The 23,457-nt window shown below is 38.2% G+C and overlaps 2 protein-coding genes across 5 annotated transcripts in view; one reads left to right on the plus strand and one right to left on the minus strand.

Annotated features, from left to right (window-relative positions):
* Positions 1-2,353: 2,353 nt before the first annotated feature.
* On the plus strand, positions 2,354-18,829 carry LOC134753015 (zinc finger protein 37-like). Its single transcript, XM_063688775.1, has 12 exons — positions 2,354-2,603; positions 4,108-4,236; positions 7,841-8,740; positions 9,581-9,715; positions 10,327-10,451; positions 10,987-11,061; positions 11,749-11,878; positions 12,396-12,593; positions 13,359-13,571; positions 14,629-14,730; positions 17,205-17,303; positions 18,665-18,829. The coding sequence occupies exons 1-12, from the start codon at positions 2,454-2,456 to the stop codon at positions 18,827-18,829; spliced, it is 2,421 nt and encodes an 806-aa protein (XP_063544845.1). The 5' UTR covers positions 2,354-2,453.
* Positions 18,830-20,993: 2,164 nt separating this feature from the next.
* LOC134753154 (zinc finger protein 354B-like) overlaps positions 20,994-23,457 on the minus strand; it is a 72,375-nt gene continuing 69,911 nt past the window's right edge. The window contains exons 12-13 of one of the 4 annotated variants that reach the window (XR_010128794.1): positions 22,171-22,485; positions 21,001-21,396 (exon numbers count right to left, since the gene is read on the minus strand). Coding sequence is in view for 3 of the 4 variants with exons in the window: in XM_063688943.1 (XP_063545013.1) it covers positions 22,315-22,485 (171 nt within the window). In the remaining variant the exon portion in view is untranslated. Of the gene's footprint in view, positions 22,486-23,457 lie in introns of all 4 variants that reach the window. The other 3 variants (XM_063688943.1, XM_063688944.1, XM_063688947.1) reach the window with 3 other exon arrangements.

Raw genomic sequence — 23,457 nt, forward strand, 5'->3', positions numbered from 1 at the left:
TGTTTGCTTTTGTTGCTTTTTTTTTTGCAACTGTATTAAAAAACGTCGTTCGATACACGTGCGGAAATGTCATTCTTTACTCATCCCGAGTCTTGCCAAATCTCTGTTTTGACATTTTGCTGGGACGTCAGTTAGCCGCGACCACGACCAGTGAAACCTGTGTCGAAACGTCGGTAAATAAAGGTAACAAAATAAATTCGCGATAGACCCGTTTCTAAATGTGATTTAACAAGTACATAATTTAATAACCAATTTTAAATCGCTCCAAACTACGCGGCTTCGCGCCGCGATTCGCGCACGAGTGTGGAGGGCCCTTTACATTTATAGTGACATTCGAGCGTTTAAAAAATTGCCAAACGCATATACAGTCTGGCAAAAAAGAGTAGAAATTAAAAAGTGGCAACACTTAGCTTCGTCCCATTTTTCTGATTGATTTTAAAGGGACTACACTACCGTGTTGCTACTTTTTAATTTCTACTCTTTATTGCCAGATTGTACTAGCGTCAAAAATTAGCATTCTTGTATCCGCATTTCCATTTGATCGGTTTAATCAAGTGGGATAGGAGAGCTAATTTCGATTTTGCGTCAACACCATCATCATCATTGCGTCATCTCATTTGATGAGACAATTTAATCAGATTGGACGAATAGGTCGCGACCGGTACGAACGTCTGTTACTACACTTACTACTTTAAGTTTCCCATTTCCGAACGAATCAATATGACAGTCACAGGAATATTATCTATTGTTCACGTGGCGTGTGGCGTAGGCGGTGAGTATTATATTCTTTGCTCTCCACATACAGACACAAAGTGATAAGGGCCCTCCACACTCATGCGCGAATCACGGCGCGAAGCCGCGAACGCGAGTCTGGAGCCTAGTTCGCTAATCAGCGAACCAAATTTAAACTTGTTCCACGTGCGTTTATGCAGTTACCTATAAAACAAGATTCTTTCAGTTTACGAAGACACATTCTAACAGCAATAGTTTGAATCCGAAAGGTACCTTTGACAATTTACAACAGTGACAATTCATTGTCTTTTTCGTGTTTTGTGTCTGCTGTTAATACAGCAGAGTTAGCTGCTGGAGTCCACTCCTCAACCGAATTCAAAAACCTGGTAATTAGTTCGTCCTTTAATCTGACCTCTAATAAACCCTGTTCTGTTCCCTCCTTCACTTGCTAAACAGACTCTGACACACCAACTGTCAGTAGAAAAATGTAATAAAAAAATTTAGGCGCGAAGGTTGATCTAATTTTCTCCTCACCTTAAGACGCTTCAGACTACGCGGCGCGAAGCCGCGAACGCGAGTGTGGAGTCGATTTCGCTGATTCGCGAACTAGACTCCACACTCGAATTCGCGGCTTCGAGCCGCGATTCGCGCACGAGTGTGGAGGGCCCTTTAGAAAATATGAAAATCGTCAAAATATGGATGACGCCAAATGTCACATTCTCCCAATATTATTTATCAAAAATAAAAATAACAGTGACATCTATTGTTGGAATTAAATTTATTTAATCATAATGCGTAGCTTACATTTTTCATAGACCGTAAATATAGTAGAAAATTTCTAAAGTATCAAGACCATTAAGACCGTTGCATTTTAATTATTTGTTGCATTTTCTAGTCAAAAATGATGATAATTTGTGGTGATATGTTAGATTTATAAGGCTCATCCGGTGTGTCCTAGCCCTAAGTTAGCTCCTAGTCATTAGTTAATTTGCATGTTAATTTGTTTTGTAATAGCACTAACATTATTTTTATTAGCTATGTAAGTTACTAACACATATGGGTGTATTAGGCCTGAAATAAATGACAATTTAATTTAATTTAATTTAATTAAATCAATCTATTTTCTGTGGTGTTGTCACATACTGATTTTTAAAAAGTACTTCTTATCGAGCGTTGCAGTTTTTCCTTGGTCTAACTATACTTTAAAGTTTCCGATTTCCGAACGAATCAATATGACAATGACAGACTACAGTAACAGGAACATGGAGACTGTATAAAGGAGCCAAATCTCTATGTATGAAAAGTGTCCATCAAAAAACAGTAATTAGGCGGCGCCACCATACACCGAAATACTACCAAAAACAACCTACGTAATTTGGTCGGGTTATTTGTTGCCTTATATAGTTCATGTTATACTCATGTCCCAGAGCCTAACTAGCGCCACCGGAGAGATTAGGAACTATTATTTAAAGCTTAACGCGGTCACTTTTACAACAATTCTGCCATAAGAGATTGCGATCCTTTCTATACCATCCATAAACAGGAATAATATCTATATTATCATTATTATCTATGGTTCACAGCTATAAGTGCTAGAACGTAGTGATCTAGTGATTATATGCTCTTTGATAAGTGCCTTGTTGAACATTCGTTTGTATTATAATAAAATTCAAGTCAAAATACTAAAGCAAACGGGATGTATTATTCAAGTTAAGTGAAACATGTACACGACAATGAACAGAACACAAATAAATTCGCTACTACAGCACGAGTTGTTGTGCTGCCGTGTTTGTTTAATGTTGGATTGTAGACTGTACAATATTCACGAATATAAACTCGCCGATACCTTTACTCGCATCTCTGGGACTCCTGTAAGTATTAAGGCGCATAAAGATGTTGTAACAGATGGTATGCGATTTTGGATAATTGCTGACAGCAATGAATTCAATCAATTGGTCAATTGGCGTAGCTAGAGGATATGGCGCCCGGGGCAGTCACCAAATTTACGCCCACTGGAGACTGACAAAAGTTTCCCTGCTGCTGCCTTTTGCCCATTTTGCGCCCGGGGCACTTGCCCCCTCTCCAGCCCCCTAGTTACGCCACTAAATGCCGTAATGTATTGCAATCGCATGCGATTATCGGGGACGTGTGGAGACACTTGAGACCCGTTTATCAAATGCTTGTAACTTGTAATACAAGTGGAAGTCCCTTTCTAACAAAAGCTGTCAAAACCCGGGCCCCCTGAACAGTTACTTTTTAAAGTTTACAGCAGACATTCTGGGTTAACATTTAGCAAGGAATTTTACAAATTTACTCAAACTCAAACATATTTATTGCTCATAGTGTTACAAGTTACAAGAATACAGACGCTATTTATTTATATCCTAGAGGTAGCTAAACAGGTAAGGTTTAATTACGAACAGTTCCAGTCTAACGCTGCGGAACCCAAATACAACTTAAGCCACCGCCACGAACTCCGTCCACCCCGCACACGGCTAGCTAAATCTAAAAAATGTCTGCACACAATTGGCCCTAAAATCTATAACCGAGTCTCTGAAGACATAAAAACTGCAAATAGCTACAATTCTTTCGTACTCAAACTTAAAAAATACCTAGTCTCTGCTGCCTTTTACTCGTTAAACAAATTCTTCTGATAGGAATAGAATGTCACATGAGTCCTGCATATTTAAAACATTATAATATTATATATAATAAACATTTGGTTAACAATTGTGTACCGAATTTATAATAATGCATTGTAATTTTAATAATTTAATGTATGTGAATAATAATGTAATTTAGAATAGCATTGTAATATAATTACTATGACGTAAAATTTTTATTTTATTAATAAATGATTGTATTGTATTGTATTGTATTGCTGTAAGGGCAGAGCAATTTATTTTATACATACATAATACTTATACAATTAATCTTATTAATTACTGTATAACCAAAGAGAATATATAGGATAGAGGGTACTGTCATAGTAAATTTTGTAGTCACAGTAAATGTACTGCCATCTATGGACACACAATTAAAACAAAAAATAAAAATATCATTTATCCAATAAATGATTTTTTTATTTGTATTTATAATTTTTATATGATTTTGACCCATGTCCTTTCACTGATATGTGTTAAAATTGTTAAATAACAAACGAAACCGTCAACGCCCTCTAAACGAGAATAGGCCAAAGGTTGGTATTAGTGGTAGCACCATCTGTGCGAGAGCCAAATTTTCTTGATTTCCGAGGCACCTTCCTGAGACTTTGCTCATCTTATATGGAGTTATGTAGGTCTTTGTAATAACCAAGGATTGGCAAGAAGTTTTTATGCAATTGAGTTGCTGTACATTCGTAATGTGTGATTGTAGGTGTCCAGGGACGGGCTGCCGCAGTACCTGTGCGCGTACTGCTTCGTGCTGCTCCTCAAATGCTCGTCCTTCAGTGACATGTGTGTCCGCACGCTGAAGCAACTCACACCCACGCTGCGCAAGGGAGCGGTAACTATTTCAATTGTTTTATTTCATCTAAGGCAGCTAAGATAAACTAAGGAACTATGGACATATTAAACATATTAATAACGGGTCACTCACGTATTTTAAGTCGAAAACGCTCAACATGTTTCGACGAGCTTGCGTCGACGGTGCGGTGCGGTTGCGGTCCGTTATTAATATGTTTAATATACAAAGAAATTACAAAAAAATACAAAAATCTTTATTTGTTTTAAACACAAATTGCCATGATTTAGGTGATGGCGCCGCCCGGTAAGCAAAAAATTGCCTGTGTCGGGAAGCACCGCTCTTCCCTAGGTTAAAGCAAACTATTTGTACAAATAAAAATTTAAAATCTAAGATTTCTTAATCTTTAGATTAATATGTCTGTGTCCCACGGAAGTTTTGTTAAGGGATTCATAAATATCTTATCAGTATTTGTAAAAGCAAGATTTATTACAGTGAAATCTCGTTAATCCGGCACTTCGATGGCCCGGTGTACCCAGTAATACGGCACTAAAATTGGGGTACAAATGATCATTCTATGTCCTAATTTACCATGTCCGCTTACATTATCGCACTTCAATCTCTTCATAAATGGCTAATTTCCAGATAACAGTAGGATTTTCTTTGAATTTAGTATTTTAAGAAAATGTATTTCTACACATAAAAATAATATGCAGATTTGCTTTAACTTCCAGTAATCCGGTTCTCTTGTGTCAGCATTACTGCCGGATTAGTGACATTGTACTGTACTTAAAAGTCACACAAATCCGCCAAAAAACTGCTTCCAAACAAGCAAAATTACACGGTCAGTCAGTCAAATTATTAGACATCATTAAATTATAAAATATAGCAGTATGTCACAGGCATTTAGAATATTATGTTAGTCTATTCGATTTATAAATTCATCTACCGAGTAAAAAGCTTTCTCTGTTAAGTACTCCTTGAGCTTGAACATGCTTAAATTAGTTCCAAGAAACTTGGCATGGGCATTCACATAACATATGTACGTACCTGGTACTAGTTTTCGTTGCTATTCATCGTTTTAGGCAGATACAGTTGCCATCAGATATATCGGAGTGGGTGAGGTGTTCACAATATCTGAACAAGCACTCTAACGCCCTGACAATAGAGGCGTGTTCAGATATTTGTGAGCACCACGGCCGCTCCGATATATCTGATGGCGACTGTACAAAGAAAATAGACTGAGTGGAAGTGAAGTTATTATGTAAAACTCCTACTCACTCTATTTTATTACAATTTCTCAATACATATGCTATGAAGCTGATCTAGTCATGCAGTCGGAAGGTCAACATCAACATTAAACATTTATTCAGCCACAAGGCCACAGGGGCACTTTTACATGTCAAATTTTTACAAGCAATAAATATAACCAAAAATTACAAAAAACAATTACAAATATGGAATCAATGAAATATTAGATACTTTGTTAATGATGTATCCAGTCGAATTACACAAAAAAAACTATAATAAAAATAAAATATACTAACATCAGACAAGTACTAAAATTGTTAAGAGATGTAAAAGTCTGTACGTGTCAGAGATAAAATATATATAATAAAAAACAACGTTCATCGAATTATTCTTAGAGATGTATAGGGTCTCCAAAGGAGTTAAGGATTTAGAAAGGTCTCAAGAAGTAGCAGTGGCGGATTTGCAGCCTTAGCCGCTCTGAGCCCCAGGCCCCTTATTAATTACTAGCCGCCCTTTTCTCAGCACCTTTTTATACAGACTGCCGCCCCTTATATCTAGCCGCCCCAGGCCCGGGCCTACTCGAGCCTTAGGCACAGAATAAGTTATAGTATTATCACAGGGCGGACACGCCATACATCAAAACTCGCTTGCGTTTACATGTGTGAACGGCACGTTTGTACACGCGTCTTTGTGTGCATAAGCTGCTTAGGGCTGCCACTTAGATGTTTTTGAGTTCACGGAGCGTTGTCGTAATACTCATAATGTAAATATCTAACTAAGGAATAGAAATATTTTTATTCCGTAATTAAAGAAACCATTTTTAAGTTCGCATAATTTACATTACGCGGTTAGATTCTTCCGATTTATGCCTGTCATATTTGTGAGAATACAGCGCAGCGTTCATATTTCCAATCATGGTTTGAGTTCCTCGGATTATTTGCACAAAATGTGAAAGAAAAGTGTTGTATTTGCAGGACAATGCTCTTAATTGAATAACATTTAATAAATGTAAGTACCTATTTCCAAGAAGTAACAACATCAAACAAGTAGTGCTATTAAAGTTTCAAATACAACAAACACAGTCCTCGTGCGGCGCTGACATACGGCGAAGGCGGAGCCGAACATTCTCGAGGCATGCCAAAGTGACACTAGCGGGCCGCGGCCGGCCGTGCACACGCAGGATAACCCGACCGAAACGTAAACAAACGAAATTGTATGGGCAATCTACCGTTCACAAAGCAATTGGTCCTTGGTCGGTTTATAATCTTACACTCAACTGTACCTTCTTTGAAAGCACAATTATTATAAATAGGTTTGCATTATTGTTTTTATTAATTTAAACGATTTGATATGATAAAAGTGTAACAAAAATCTAAATAAATATGAAGGAATAATATCTATGTACCTACCTATAGGTAGTTGAATGTTAGCTAACATTCACAAGTTCAACGAACAGGTTGTAGAAATCGGTAGGTAGGTACTAGGTAGGTACCTATCTAAATATTATCACACATTTTACACTGTTACATTGACGTACATTTTTGTTTTGGAAAAATTGTAGTTTTAATTAATGTGATCGTAGAAAACGCGTTGTTTAATGTATTATCAGTATTATATAGGTACTTACATGTTAGGTACACTACACGAAGGTATAAGTATTATTAAGTACATATTAATTTTTAACCTTAATTGTTACTAACCGTTATGGGCCAGTGTTGTCTTAAATAAATAAATTGAAATTAAAAAAAAACTTCTTTATTTTTCCAATTTGATAGGCTCCCATACATCGCACAATACATCGGCATTTTGAACGTTCCGTCATCGCGTGACCGCGTCACTAACCGAACTGAGCGGCCGGCGAAAAGCCAGCAATCTGGTGTCGCGGGGCGAGGTACCTCGAGTCGGGGCGGGGCGGTGCGTGGCAGTTCTGTATGATAATACTATAACTTATTCTGTGGTATTATCATCAGGCATCGTAAACTGCGAGCGAAATCCATTGAAATGACGTATGACAACCAGTTAGACGTATGAAAACCCTAGTACTTTAATGGATTTCGCTCGCAGTTTACGATGCCTGATTATCATACAGAACGGCCACGCAACGTTCCGCCCGCCCCGACTTGAATTACCTCGCCCCGCGACACCAGATTGACGGCCGTTTGCCGGCCGCTCAGTACTATTTATGAGCAACTTACTCACACTATGACGCGTGTACAGACGTGCCGTTCACCCATAGAAACGCAAGTGATTTTTGATGTATAGCGTGTCCGCCCTGTGCCTTAGGGCAATTCCGCCACTGAGAAATAGATAGACATGCAAATAAAAAGTACAGTCAGTACATCACACGATGTGTATAACGATTTTTTTCTCAGTAACCTGTGGTATTTGATTTCAGCTAGATACAGATTATATTCGCAAATACCAATTCCCTCACCGGTCGCTCAACTTAACACAAACTGAAATCGAAACAATAGAATTACTTCCGGAGGATTTACACAATGAACAAGGTGAACACATTGTGTCAATAGACATCAATGCAGCTTATCCTGAAATGAAACCTGAAATATTAGAAGATATAATTGAAATCGGTGTTAATGATTTTGAGGATGAATTTGTTTTAAAAGATAGTATAATCAGCAAAAGAAAAATTGATAATACTAAGACTATAGAGAATACCTTGAAAACTAAAAAAACCCGCAAAAGGCACACAGTAAAGCAAAATATGGCCTTAAAAATCGAACGTGTCTTTAATGAAAGTATGGATATTGATAAAAATCTGATGAAAACAGAAAAAGATAAAACAGAAACAATCGAAACTCCAGTGAAGAAAAATATGGTCTTAAAAATCGAACCGTTCTGTAATGAAAGTATGGATTTTGATAATAATCCAATGAAAATGGAAAAAGAGAATACAGGAACGACTGAATTTCCAGTGAAAGAAAATATGGTCTTAAAAGTAGGGAGTGTATATAATGAAAGTATGGATTTTGATAATAATCTAATGAAAAAGGAAAAAGAAAATGCAGAAACATTGAACATGATGACGATTGAAGTAAAAGACGATAAAATTGAATTAAAAGTTGGTGAAAAATCTGACAATAATGATGATATTTACTATGAAGTGGATGAAAAAATAGAAGACGTAAAAATGAAAAGAAAAAAAGTCCCAAACGTAACACGTACGGAACGTAAAAAGAATGTGATGAAAAGCGGGAACAATAAGCAAAAGCTACCTAGATTTATTTCTCCCACATTTGAGAGTACCTACGATCTTGAAATTGTCACTTTGAGCAAGGTAAGAATAAGAACTGTTAAAAATAAAACTAGTCATTTAGTCATTTATTCAATATTGCATTGTCATGTACATAATAAGGTGTTACATTTTATATAGCCAGTTCATGACACCCTGTAAGGGCACACAATAGTACAGTTTTTCTATTCTATTAATTCTAATTTACACATTGCAATTAAGTATATTAACTATACACTATATTCCACGTTACGTTAAGTAAAAAAACCTGACAAGTGCGAGTCGGACTCGCCCACCAAAGGTTCCTTACTTTTTAGTATTTGTTGATATAGCGGCAACAGAAGTACATCATCTGTGAAATTTTCAACTGTCTAGCTATCACGGTTCATGAGATACAGCCTGGTGACAGACAGACAGACGGACAGCTGAGTCTTAGTACAGATGTAGTGCATAATTGTTTTCCATCGTATTTTCTCGGAAACGTTCGTATTTGTCATGCTACTTCAGTCAACCTCAGTACTTTTTGTACCGAGAGTGACTGAAATAGCAAGACACGATCGTACGTTTCCGTGAAAATACGATGGAAAATAATTATGCACTATATCTGTAATTAATGTTTTATCTTTCTTAAGGGGCCCACTGACTATCAGTCCGCCGGACGATATCGGCCTGTCAGTTGTTCGGAACTGTCTTTTTTTTTTTGTTCTAACTGACAGGCTGCTATGGTCCGGCGGACTGATAGTCAGTAGGCCCCTTTACAAATACATCAGTCGATATGACTGATCAACGATTATTTTGAGGCTTGTAGCGGGTTAATGAATAAGAGGGTTAATGTTCTCGCAAGTATAATGAAAATTGTGCGTAACTCTTTATTTTCTATTATAGGAAGAGCAACTGGAAGAGATCGCAACACGCAAAAAGTCCGAGAATTACCTGATGTCGCATTTTAAGTGCGAGGACTGCGGGAAAGGGTTTGGCGTGGAGTCTGCCTACAATAATCACCGCGCCAGGCACAGCCCGGTGAGTACGCTCAGGCCTGCCGTTTAGCCCAGCTCACACGGCGGACACGACTTAATACGCAAGCCGTTTAAGCCCCGCCCTTAAACGACTTGCGGATATCTCAAAAACTATACAAAACAAAACAAATTAAATCACTCACTCAGGCACTGTTAGTGCTTGAAAATGGAGACCTAGGCTCTCCAAAACATGTCGCGCGAGTGACTAAAAATACGTGATTGAATCAGCTAAGTTAATATGTCTCACGATAGTTTAAATTCGGAAATTAAATCACTTTTCAATTTGTATAAGTGGCCATGTCGCTCAGACGCATAGTTTTCGAGATATAACCGAAAAACCGAAAAATGGAACCTTCAAACCTCCCTCTCCCCCCGGCACCAGGGTTACGGCCGGGAACTTTTGATATGTTCACCTCCTAACTAGTCAAAACAAAGCTACGAAGTAAAAAATTGTGTTCCAAGCATTTCCCTCTATAACTTTTTTTGGTCATTCATTTCCTGGCCTATAAGTAATATATAGTATATATTATATGCTTGAAGCTCAGTGCGTTGGCATATTATATTATGACGCCATTTACGAGCTTTTTAATAAAATATCTAAATATTTAATTTTAGAGCAACGGCCCGTACTCCTGTGAGATCTGCACTTCGTACTTCACGCGCCGCTACCTCTATATACACCAGAAGCGGCACCGGCTCAAGTTCATTTGCAATCTGTGCAAGTTCGTCTCCAGACACAAGTTAGTTAATTTAATATCCAAGTGCAACATGTATCGCGGGCGTATGGGTTTACGATTGAAAACATACACCTGCGAAATATGCTGCGCTATTCAACGTAACATACGCTCGCTACAATAAGCTTTATTTCAGTACCGAATCAGTCCATTTGCTTATAAAAAATTTAGACATCAGAAATTTAACACAACGTAGTAGCAGACATATAAATCGGATATAATTTTGACGTAGTTTAGCGAAAATAATCCATAATCATATCCTCAAAAAATCTGTTTGATTTTAGACTATTTGTATTTGGCAACCTTGACATTTTCCCTAAATCAGGGGTCGGCAACCTTTTGAGAAGAGCGACCCGCAGTAGAAATCGTTAATTTTAGGTGTTTTCAGTGGTTTAAGAGACCAGAAAATATGATTGTCCTTAAAGAACGTTCCACACTTTACAAAATCTGCTCTGCTCTGCGCTGCGCTGCGCTGCGTGGAAATGCGTCGCCTGCGTCTCAGCATATGCTTAGTCTAAATGTTCTTTAACGTGTGACGCAGGGCACAAGCGATCAAGCACCACGCGACGCACACGGGCAAGACCTACGAATGCCCACATTGCTTGAAGACCTTCATGTGAGTTCATATTGAATAGTAGATTGATAACCAAGGGATGAAAGTCACTCATACCTGCCGAGGTATTTTGGCGCTCGAACGCAGTGAGAACGCCAATAATTCGAGGCTGAAATAATGCCTTTCACCCGAGTTAAACACTGTACTTTTCACTTCGTACTTTTCTTCGAATACTGTACGATACATAGCGTACATCTAGATATTTAGACATATAGGGTAGAGTAAGAAAAATGACATTCAGTTTAACGGTAACTTTTGGCACATATGGAAGTGGAAATATAGTCTGTAATTAAAATGTATTATTGGCGTTTCGTTTAAACTGCGCCCAACAAATACGAGGAAAGTAAAATGCATGTGTTTTTAGGGTTCCGTACCCAAAGGGTAAAAACGGGACCCTATTACTAAGACTCCGCTGTCCGTCTGTCTGTCACCAGGCTTTATCTAATGAACCGTGATAGTTAGACAGTTGAAATTTTCACAGATGATGTATTTCTGTTCCCGCTATAAGAACAAATACAGAAGAACACAGAATAATATAAATATTTAAATGGGGCTCCGATACAACAAACGTGATTTTTTTTTCTGTTTTTTTTTCGCACTTGGCCGGTTTTTTAAAAAACATGACAAAGTATACATTTTTATAGTATTTCTTGAGGGTACTTCCAAGTTAAACCGTTGATTGTCTCTCAGAAAGAGCACGACGTGCTTTAACCACTTGCGGCGCGCGCACCCCGAGCGCAACCTGGACTGCGCGGAGTGCGGGGAGACCTTCGTCGGAGACCTAGGGCTCCGGCAACACAGGAACCGGATGCATAACATGGTGATATCACTTTTCATCTAAACTAGCGACCCGCCCCGGCTTCGCACCGGTTACACAAAACCTTTTCAAATTATACACCTTCCTAACAAACCTCCCTCAAGAATCACTATTGATAGGTGAAAACCCCGTGAAAATTGTTAAACCGTTTTTGAGTTTATCTGTCCGTCTGTCGGCAGGCTGTATCTCATGAACCGCGATAGCTAGACAGTTGAAATTTTCACAGATGATGTATTTCTGTTGCCGCTATAACAACAAATACTAAAAACAGAATAAACTAAATATTTAAGTAGGGCTCCCATGCAACAAACGTGATTTTTTTGCCTAATGGTACGGAACCCTTCGTGCGCGAGTCCGACTCGCACTTAGCCGGTTTTTTATTTTACGATTTGGTCCTTCCTAGTTTTAAATCATCTGTTTCATATTTCATTCAATTATTAACCGAAGAAAAAATCGCACTTAGTATTCGAATTTTTAAAAAACTACATTACTGTTTTCCTAATTTTACTGTGTTTTTCAGAAATTGAAAAAGTTCATGTGCACTATCTGCTCAGCCAACTTCAATAGTGTCTCGGCGCTGAACACACACACAGACACGGCCGGCGAGCACACAGATCTGCGGCCGTGCGAGCAGTGCGGCGAGAACTGTGCGAGCGAGGAGCAGCTACAGGAACATGTTGGGGAGATGCATCCCACCGAGTCACATCATTGTGAAGTGGTATGTGCTTGGCATACAGTTGTAGTTTACTTTTAAAAATGTTTTTTTTCTAGGATCCCGTACCCAAAGGGTAAAAACGGGACCCTATTACTAAGACTCCACTGTCCGTCTGTCTGTCTGTCACCAGGGTGTATCTCGTAAACCGCAGTGATAGCTAGACAGTTGAAATTTTGACATTCATTGCCGCTTTAAATAACAATAAATACCCATACAACAAACGTAATTTTTTTGCCGTTTTTAGTACCTAAAGGGTAATAAAAACAGGACCCTATTACTAAGACTCCGTTGTCTATCTGTCCCCAGGCTGTATCTTACGAACCGTGATAGCTAGACAGTTGAAAGTTTCACAAATGATGTATTTCTGTTGCCGCTATAACAACAAATACTGAAAAACAGAATAAAATAAATATTTAAGTGGGGCTCCCATACAACAAACGTAATTTTTTTGCCGTTTTCTACGGTACGGAACCCTTCGTACCTGTGTTAATGCACGTCTTAGAATTAAGTTAAAAATCTATTAACTAGTAATTCTGTATAATTACTTATATTTGTATTTATAATAGTTTTCCTCGCTAGTAAAAAAAAATAATGTAATACTTTTATAAGTAATACATTATTTTTTTGGCTAATGGGCGGCTCCATCCCCTGTATTATAAAATTGTATATTAGGTGTTATGAAATAAAGAATTTTTGTATTTTTTTTTGTATTCGTGCGCGAGTCCGACTCGCACTTGGTCGGATTTTTAATACAATTTTAATTAACAGTGCAACGTGGCATTCTCAAATGCGGCGGCGTTGGACACGCACAGCCGCCGCAAGCACCTCGGGCCCGCCTCGGGGCCTCGGGCTCCGGCTCGGGACGGCGCCCCCCCTACCCCTCCCCCGCCCCCGCCCAAGCCGCCCCGTCTACGTCAATACAAGAAACGCGTGCGCCAGCCTAAGCCATGTATGTGCGAGCAGTGCGGCGCTATTGTGCAGGTAAGTCGATATTTTAAATAAATGTGACGTTTTCAAGTAAAAGGTAGGACATTCTTACACAGATTGACTAAGCCCCACGGTAAGCCCTAGGAGGCTTGTGTTATGGGTACTCAGACAACGATATATACAGGGTGACTAAAAAATAGGTGCATTCCCGTTGCCAGGGAGGTTTGGGATTATACTGCGCAACTTTTACTATGGGACCAACCACGAAATCGCGAAATAGTTATTTGTGCAATAAGAGAGGAAAGTTGGTTTTTCTTGCGAGTGTTTATTTTGAGTCCCGAGAAAGCGAAAGATTCTATAATTGAATCACAAGCGAAGCGAGTGATTCTAAGGTAGAATCTTGAGCGTAGCGAGGGACTCAAAAACACGAGATGTAAAATAACTTTGCTCTCGTGTTGCACACATAATTTTTCACCTCAGTAGTGAGAACATATTAAAGGTTAAAATGTATTTCGAATTACACAGAATAAACAGAAAAAAAGTATTATAATATGTACGATAAGATACGATACGAGACCGGACCGTACCGGACCGGACCGGACCGGACCGTACCGTACCGTACCGTACCATAAAAAAAAATGTAATAAAAGTATGGAGTTCATGGCCTTCACTAAATTAAAAAGCTACATTGTTTCACTCACGAAAGTAGGTTAGTTCGAGCTGCTGAGGTGAAAAGAAAATTACCCTCCCATAGAAAATGGACCAGCCAAAATGTATGAAACAGCCAAATTTTTTTTTTCGCGATTTTGGGGTTAAGTACCATAATAAAAGATGCTCAGTATAATCCCAAAATCTCCCTGGCAACGGGAATGCACTTATTTTTTAGCCACTTTTTACATAAATATATACTTAAATACATAGAAAACACCCATGACTCAGGAACAAATATCTGTGCTCAATTAAATAAATGCCCTTACCGGTATTCAAACCCAGGACCATCGGTAAGAATTTTACTACCTAGGCATTATGCGTTTTAGGAATTTTGCTACATTGGCGTATTGCATTTTAGAAGACCTGCCCATGAAGGGTTACATATACTATTTTGTGACAGAACTCGTCGCTTCTCGTGTACCATATGCGCACGCACCTCGCCGTGAAGCCGTTCGCGTGTCCACATTGCCCGAAGACATTCAACTGGCCGCAGAATCTAAGAGTAAGTACGGTTGTTACTCGCTCAGAGATCACCTCAACCAAAGATAGATATAACTCCGTAATAGATGGATACAGTCTAAGGAAAAAACGTGCCTCGAAAATCAAGAAAATTTGATTCTCGTTCAGAGGGCGCTACTAGCTTTGGCCTACTGTCGTATAGATGGCGTTGACGGTTTCGTTTGTTATTTAACAATTTTAACGCATATCAGTGAAAGAACATGGGTCAAAAATCATAAAACTAATTAATGCAAATAAAAAAATCATTTATCCATATTTAAATACATTTTATCGTATTTTTATAAATATTTATTTTTAGTTTTAAAGTGTGTCGACAGATGGCAGTGAATTTACTGGGGTTAGTATAAGTTGCTCTATGCCTCAACTATTGGGACCGTGCACGATGTCAGCGCCACACAGCGGTTGCAATTATAGGCTTGTATTTTGTCAAAACTATTAAGCGAGAGTAAGTAAATCGTAATAATTTCAGTGAAAACTTACTGAACGGATTTTTATGCGGTTTTCACCTATGAATAGAGTGATTCTTGAGGAAGCTTAAGGCGTATAATTTGTTAAGGTTTTGTGTAAATTGGTTGAAATATGACGATATTTGGTAATGAAGTCAGAAAAATTTCACGCTGGCTAAGAGCTTTAATCGAAAACGCTGCCCAACCCGTTTGAGATATAACAAAACAATGTATGGTGAAAAAAATTCTCTTTCATTGCTCTACAAAAAAGTCCGCGATGGTGTATGTCTATCTTTTAAGGATAACTTACTATACCCATTCTTATCTGCTACAAAAAGATTTCATAGTATGTGGTATTTGCAAAGCTATTTACACAGATACAGTATTAATAATTATCAAATTAAATACATTAGTTATATTAAGCATTTCATACAGATTACAATGGTCCCTTACACCATACAATTTAAATGAATATCTCAGGAGTAATCGTAAATTAAAGTTCCATTTCGACCCATATAACTAGTATGAAAATGTTAAAGACGCTAATCCGTAGTTGTCAATTTTTACCACCTTATGCGCTGCGATCGTTTTCCTTACCCCTACCATGTACTTCGCACGGTGCCAATAGTACATAAAATGAGGGCTATCGTTTTTTTGCTCACCAGTTGGCGCCTCTGTTGATGGTGGTCCAAAAGACTAAAGAACAGCTGTCAGCTGTCATTGAAGTGACAAGTGACATTTCGACCTATGGAAAAGACCACCATCTACACTAGCGCTCCTAGCGGCGAATTCATACGCGTGAGCCCTCATTGTAGAAATTTATTGAGGGCGACACTGAGCCTTCAACAGGCAACACGTGATTCAAACATCAACTTACAATAGATAAGTTTGTAGCCGCCGAGCAGGTCAGCATCACGACGACTCACTAATAATAATAAAAAAAATATCTTTTCCCCTCACTAGCTCGGAAAGTTGTCTTTTATCCTTTAAAACAAGCGGGGAAAAACGCATTTTATCCACTAGTGGGGAAAGTAATTTGACCTTGGATGGATCATGTTTAAGTAGCTTGACAGATAACAAAACGTAAAACGCTCATAATAATGATTCGTTTGATATTAATTATCATTAAACAAATGGTTTGAGAATCTAATAAAAAATACCAAATTTAGCTTTATTTAATGATTTTATATCATAAACCTTAAAGTTCCATAAGAAACGTTTGTTTTTTAATAATGATGTTAAATATAATTCTGAACGCACAAGTTGAGTCGATGCAATTTCAAAACGCATCATTGACATTTCATACGTCAGAAATGTCAACATTGTCAACAAAATTTTTACTTACAAACTTCTCACGTAAAAATACAGAATTTTCAGAGTTTTTGTTATAGTATCGTAAAAAATGAGTGATTTCAGTGATGATATTGCACTTTCCTCGCTATAGTGAGGTGAAAAGTTTTGTGTTACACACGGGTGCAAATGTATTTTACTTCTCGTGTGTTGAAACACTTGCTACGCTCTGGATTCTATTTTAGAACCACTCGCTTCGCTCGTGGTTCAACTATAGAATCCTTTCGCTTGCTCGTGTTTCAATTCCACACTCGCGGGTAAAATACAACTTTGCACCCTTGTATAACAAATAACTATTATTTCAGAACATTCAAAATTCCATACAATATTGTTAGTACCATCGTTATACCTATGTGTTAGTAAATACATTAAAAATAAAAACAAAACTTTTAACAATAAACACACACTAATGTATACTATATACTATGTATCTGTTTGTATATAATTTTATACAAGCCCCACATTTTTTTTTTTCATTTTTTTTATTAGGTTAACCGTCTTTTTCTTCTATTACACAACTATCGCTATCGATAAAAAAAAAATTCTAACTAGCAAGATTGCGAGTCTTGTTTTGCCGCGAAAATTCCGGGCTCTGATTATGACTTAAAACTTTTTTGGGAAACAATAGAGACCCAATGTTTATGTGTGTGTGTGTGTGCAGATTCACGTGCGCACGCACAGCGGTGAGAAGCCGCACCAGTGCCCCGAGTGCCCGCGAGCCTTCAACTCGAAGTCGAACTTGAAGCGACATCACAACACTGTGAGTTACTTAAGTTTTTATTTCAAGCCAACTTGAAACATTAATTTAAATTTTTTCACCTCAGCAGCTCGAACAAGCCTACTTTCGTCACTCCAGGGAGTGAAACAAAGTAGCTTTTTAATTTAGCAAATGGCCATGAACTGCCACTTCACAAACTCGAAATACATTTTAACCTTTAATATGTTCTTACTACTGAGGTGAAAAATTATATGTGCAACACGAGAGCAAAGTTATTTTACATCTCGTGTTTTTGAGTCCCTCGCAAGAAAAACCAACTTTCCTCTTGTTGCACAAATAACTATAATCTAACACTATTTTCACTCGTGGGCGTCACATTAAGAGTCAGGCCAAGCTAACTCTGTGTTTCACATTTAGAGTCAGGCCAAGCTAACTCTGTGTTTCACATTTAGAGTCAGGCCAAGCTAACTCTGTGTTTCACATTTAGAGTCAGGCCAAGCTAACTCTGTGTTTCACATTTAGAGTCAGGCCAAGCTAACGCCGTGTTTTCTGTAGATTTTCTGTGTAACCTTTTACTTTTACAAGATAGGTACTCTTTCGTGCTTCTATATAAAGATATGTTTAATAAAAATGGAAACTATAGGTCTAGGCTAAGAAAATAAACTGTGACAATATATTTTGTGTGACCGTTTGTTTCATATTTAAATTAAAAAAAAAAGATCTGCAGCGATTTTGATGGCACAGAGTGTGCAAGTGTTATTTCAAACGTCTTGATTTCATAAAACTTTGGCGTTTAAAATAACACTTGAGCTGCTTGTGCTGACAAAATCGCTGCAGAGTTTGCTTGGCCAGACTCTATTTGGTTATCTAAATCATTGCCGAAAATTATTTTGCCGAATTTCAATTCGCATAATTTAATTTTGCCGAATGATCAAGTGGCAACTCAACACAATAATTCGTATTATTTCCGCCCTGTGGGGTCAAGGCGGGAACAGTGGTTCAACGCAAACAGTGACTCAATCGCCCAAATATCGCTAGCCTTACGTGTTAGAATAACCATTGTACGTCCATTTGAAGTTGTTCGATTAGTGAATGTTTCTGTTGTATTAGCATTAGCAGGGAAAAAAATAGCCTCTCATGTTGGAATTAGGTTTACTGAGCCACTGTACCCGGCTATTATTCATTAATAAATCGCATCAATAAATATTTAATCGATTGAATGATTTGGAAAAAGAAATGTACCTATTACGTATGTGTAATTCTACCAAGTAAAACGTTATCATATTACAAAATTGCCGAATGTTGGTTGCCAATGTAGTCATCTGCGAAAAGTTGGTCGGCAAGTGAAATTCGGACAAAAAAACTTCGGCATAAAGGCAGAAGACTATTTATTTTATTTTCAGGCACATCTAGGTATACGCGGCTCATTTCCGTGTCCGATGTGCGGGCGCACGTCCACCACCAAGCACACTATGGAGGCGCACGTGCGCGCGGTGCACGGCGACGCGGGCTGGCCCAAGCGGGATCGCAGCAAACGCAAGAAAAAGACGCAACCAGATGATCAATGATTAAATACTTCGTTTAAAAAATGAGTTTTATTTTGAAGAAATCCATTACACGAAATACTATAGGTACGTTTCGTAACTAGTTACTTAGGAATCAACTCGAAATTCGTAACCGGTTGCCATTTTGTACTCATATTTGGTTACTATTGTAACCAGTTACGAAATGGAAAATAACGCCTATTCATATCTAGTTGCCAAATGAAGGATACTCATACGAGGCGGGTTTGAAGGTAACTGATAATTTTGTATTAATTCTAATAATTTTCCTTACTCCGTCATGGTATTTGGTAACTAGATAAGAATAAGAAAAATCCTGTTATTTGGATTTTTCTGTAATACAAATAGACTTAAATAATGAACACAAAAATCATACCAGAGTAATTCACCCAATTGTAGGCAAACACAACTTGCTAATATTAATACACGCTTCCATTTTGTACTTATGTTAAAATCCTTAACCTTAGCAAAAAAAACTACAAATATAATGTTTAATGTGGTATCCCTTGTAACCAGCTACGAAAAATAACATTGAATAAAATGTAGTGCGGTTTCGTAACTGGTAAGTGGTAACATAACGCGTAACTAGGGTTGCCATATGGAAGAATTAAATGTCCTGATAAAAATCCTAACATCACCCTAAGAATTCCCCCTTTTTAGCCAATGCGGCGCGCTGCGCTATTTTTATGCGGTTATTCCAAAAAATCCTGACACTTGCCAAGTCCGGCTGCAATCCAAAAAAATCAAAACAAAGGGTCCTGAGATATGGCAACCCAACTCGTAACAGTCGTAACCTCATAGGACAACTGTCACCACTGGTACAAATGGGGCTGGAGCTCTTCTTCTGCCTGTAACTGCGGGCACCCGAATCAGACCATCATCATTCTGAAATGCCCTCTTAAGGCTGGCGTCTACTAGACTCGCCGAGGCGAATCGTTCACCTCCTATATTTTCTATGCAACTGCGTCCATTGACGAAAAGCCGCCGCGCGCCGATTCGAATCTACCGCGCGCATTGTACTTCAGGCGAATTTCTGCGGCTCCGCGTTTCGACTCGACTCGGCGCGCCTCAGTGGACGCGGGGTAGCGGGTGAGTGATGACGGGTGGTTTCGTTTTTGAGTTTAGGTAGCATTTTTCGTCCGAACTCTATCATTGGACAAACTGTACAAGCACGACCTCAGCACAGGCGCCCGTGACTTCGACTCGCTTCGATTCGTCTGTGATGAACGCACACGGAAAAAATGCGACTCGATTCAACGTGGCTTGATTCGACTTTAATGGACGCCAGCCTTTACTAGATACACAGGCCATGTAGACGATTTTAAGATCCTGCCAGATGAAGCAGTCGCGTACCTGGGAAGGGCGAAATACTAACTAACCATAAGTTTTGTTTTTACATTGTAATCCAGTGACATGTACATACAGTGGCGTAACTTGGGGGGGGGGGGGGGGGGGACAGATGGAGCAAGTGCCCCGGGCGCCATTCAAGGGGGGGCGCCAAAATGGGCAAAAGCAGCAGCAGGAAAACTTTCAGTCGTCAGGGGGCGCAAATTTGGTGACTGCCCCGGGCGCCATATCCTCTAGCTACGCCCAAAAAAACCTCATAGGAACGCAACGCGTGTTGATAACTAAGGATATAAGAAGCGAGAAAATCGTGATTGATACTGTTTAGAGAAATTGCAATGAGGGACATATCGTCGCTATACTTACTCAACCTCATATCTGCAACAATCATTTGATGGAAATGTCGCTTTTCTTTCATTCGGAATACGGGTGTTTTTGTCATCAAATGAGTGTTGCAGATACGAGGTTGAGTAAGTATAGCGGCGATAAGTACTTTAAATATTCAGGACCCATTATTGTGGAGCTAGCCCGAACCCTGCACATCAGGGACGTGCGCGTTTCCTCATTGTAGTGTAAAATTACTTTTTTCTTTTTTATACCACGTCGGTGACAATCAAGCATACGGCCCGCCTGATGGTAAGCAGTTACCGTAGCCTATGGACGCCTGCAACACCGGAGATATTACACGCGCGTTGCCGACCCTACACGCACGTTGCCGACCCTAGTCTTCTTGCCGATTCAAAATCTCATATATAATTATACATACCTATAGGCAAGTCGCAATACAAAGGCTTTTAGAATAACGAGAAAAAACACTGTGTTCATGTTAGAATAGAATAAGAATATTTATTTAAAAGAAAAACACTTATTAACATGTATTAGAAATGCCATATATACTCAGACAAATTTAGAGGAATGCAAAAAAACCGCCTAAGTGCGAGTCGGACTTTTAAAACAAAAAAAAAGGTTAAATAGGTTTAAGGGATTACAGCTCCTGAAACTTTTTTTATGCGTTCCCCTAAATTTTTTCCTGAGTGCATTTTATTTTTAATATAAAGTAAGGATTATTTTTCACTTAAAACTAAAACACTTTTCAATAACGATATTATTACAGTACTTCTTTAATTTATTTATTTATGTTAAATTATTTATGTTAATGTTCCACTTAACTAGATTTATATATTAAAAAACAACTTGTTCCGCTTGTACGCAGGCTGTGCCAACACGGACTTAAGGACAACTCGCACAGATTACATAATATTCAACATGTGTCATCATTGTTAACAATAACAATTTTTAACAACCGAGACCAAGTTCCTAGCTGCATCCTGTCGATATCTTGAAAGTATCGTTACCACTAGCTCCATCACTTAGCATTAGGTTTATAGTATAATATTGCTTTTTTCGATTTGACATTTTTACATTCTTAATAACAGATTCATTTAAATTTAATATTGAGTGATTTGACATTGGCTATTATTTAAAATTCTACAGTTGACATTTAATTTAATTTATTAATTCTTTTTTTTTTTTTATAAACTGATCGGCGATTGGCCCTAGTCACACCTGATGGAAAGTGAAGACAGGGCCTAAGATGGAGCTCACCGGTTCAGTAACAGCCTATTCACTCTTGTTTTAAAGAGACCGAGGTCATATTGATCAGGGAATACAGATGGCGGGAGCGCATTCCATTCCTTAGCCGCTCGTTTTAATTGTTTTTTCTTAAAAATAATAATGTAACAAATGTAATGTGTGTTTTGTATATGACATTTATTCCGGGTTGAATTAATGAAATCTTATTTACTTAAGTTGCAATTTGTATGTCTATCTTTTTGTTTTTAGCAATTAATGCATGTTAGCCATTAAGTATTAATTGTAATGCCAATTAGCACGTAAAGTTTAGCTGTTAGTGCTTATTGAATGAAAAATAAATAAATTAAATAAATGAAAAATTGTTGCCACTTGGTTTCGCTCCGCTTGAACGCGGGCTGGCCGCAGAGCACTGTGCTCACGTGGCCAACTCGCACATATGGTGCACGGGATATTGTTGCCGCTCTTGTTCCGCTTGGCCTGGTTCCGCTTGATCCGGCCGTGGTGCACGGTGCTCACGTGCAACGCCAGCGCGGACAACTCGCACAGATGTTGCATTAACTACAGTCTTCTTGTTTGTTTTCGCTCTTGTTCCGCTTGGTCCGGTTCCGCTTGGGCGCGGGCTGGCCGTGGTGCACGGTGTTCACGTGCAGCGCCAGCGAGGACTTGGTGGACAACACGCGCCCGCAGATCGTACAGGGGACGTTTTCGCGGATGCCCTCGTGTGCCTGGTAATAAAATGATTTTTTGTCAAAAAAAAACCCCAGTAATCACAACCGCAGTTGGACTATACGAACATCGGAGGAAAATAATAATATTTTATACAACAATCAAATAAAATGGGTTATTAAAATACGTAGTTTCAAAATCCCTATCATAAAAAAAAAAAAAACTGAGATCGGCTACATCAGCCATATTCGGGCGCACGAGCGCCGTGCTAACTGTAACAGTTAGCTCTTAGTTACTAGGAGTCGAAGTGGTCGCCATGGTCGAAATCGGCCGGAAGGATCATCATCATCATCATCATCATCATAAAAAACTTTACAAGTGTACAAATAGACAATATTTTCACGTTGTAGATAATGTGTTACATGCACAATTATTACATACATGTCAGATCTACAAGTTAACAATACAAAAAATAACACTTAACAACGCGTAACACAAAACAATGTTCTTATGTCATATGTAGATTTATTCTTACAATTTACATATTTGTTAAAAATAAATAATTTGTCGTTTATTATAAATGTTATTTCATTTCATTTATTTCCCACATATAAGCTGACAGTATCAGTATTCTTATACAAAATTAGAGCACTGTTTATTGACGTTAAACTTCTTTAGGCGCGACTATACTCTGTATCTTTAGGTATTTAAATAAAAGTAAACATTGTTGACATTATTATTATTATTGTATTCGTAGAAGTCATTAATTTAGTATTAGAATATTTTTTTGTTGTTTTTTACTGTGAATTTACTATTTTTAATGTGATTATTTCAAGTGTTTAATGTATGTAATCATTTTATATGCATTAATTATTCGACACAATGTATATTGTTAAGAATTAAATAAAAAATAAAAAAACAAACAATTTGTACATTTTCGGGTAGTTATAACATTTATTGGTTAACCAACCAAATACAAAACCCCCTGGATCTGTCACTGAACGACCTGACTTAACCTACATTATTTGATC

Source organism: Cydia strobilella, chromosome 26 (assembly GCF_947568885.1).
Source record: "Cydia strobilella chromosome 26, ilCydStro3.1, whole genome shotgun sequence".
NCBI lineage: Eukaryota > Metazoa > Arthropoda > Insecta > Lepidoptera > Tortricidae > Cydia > Cydia strobilella.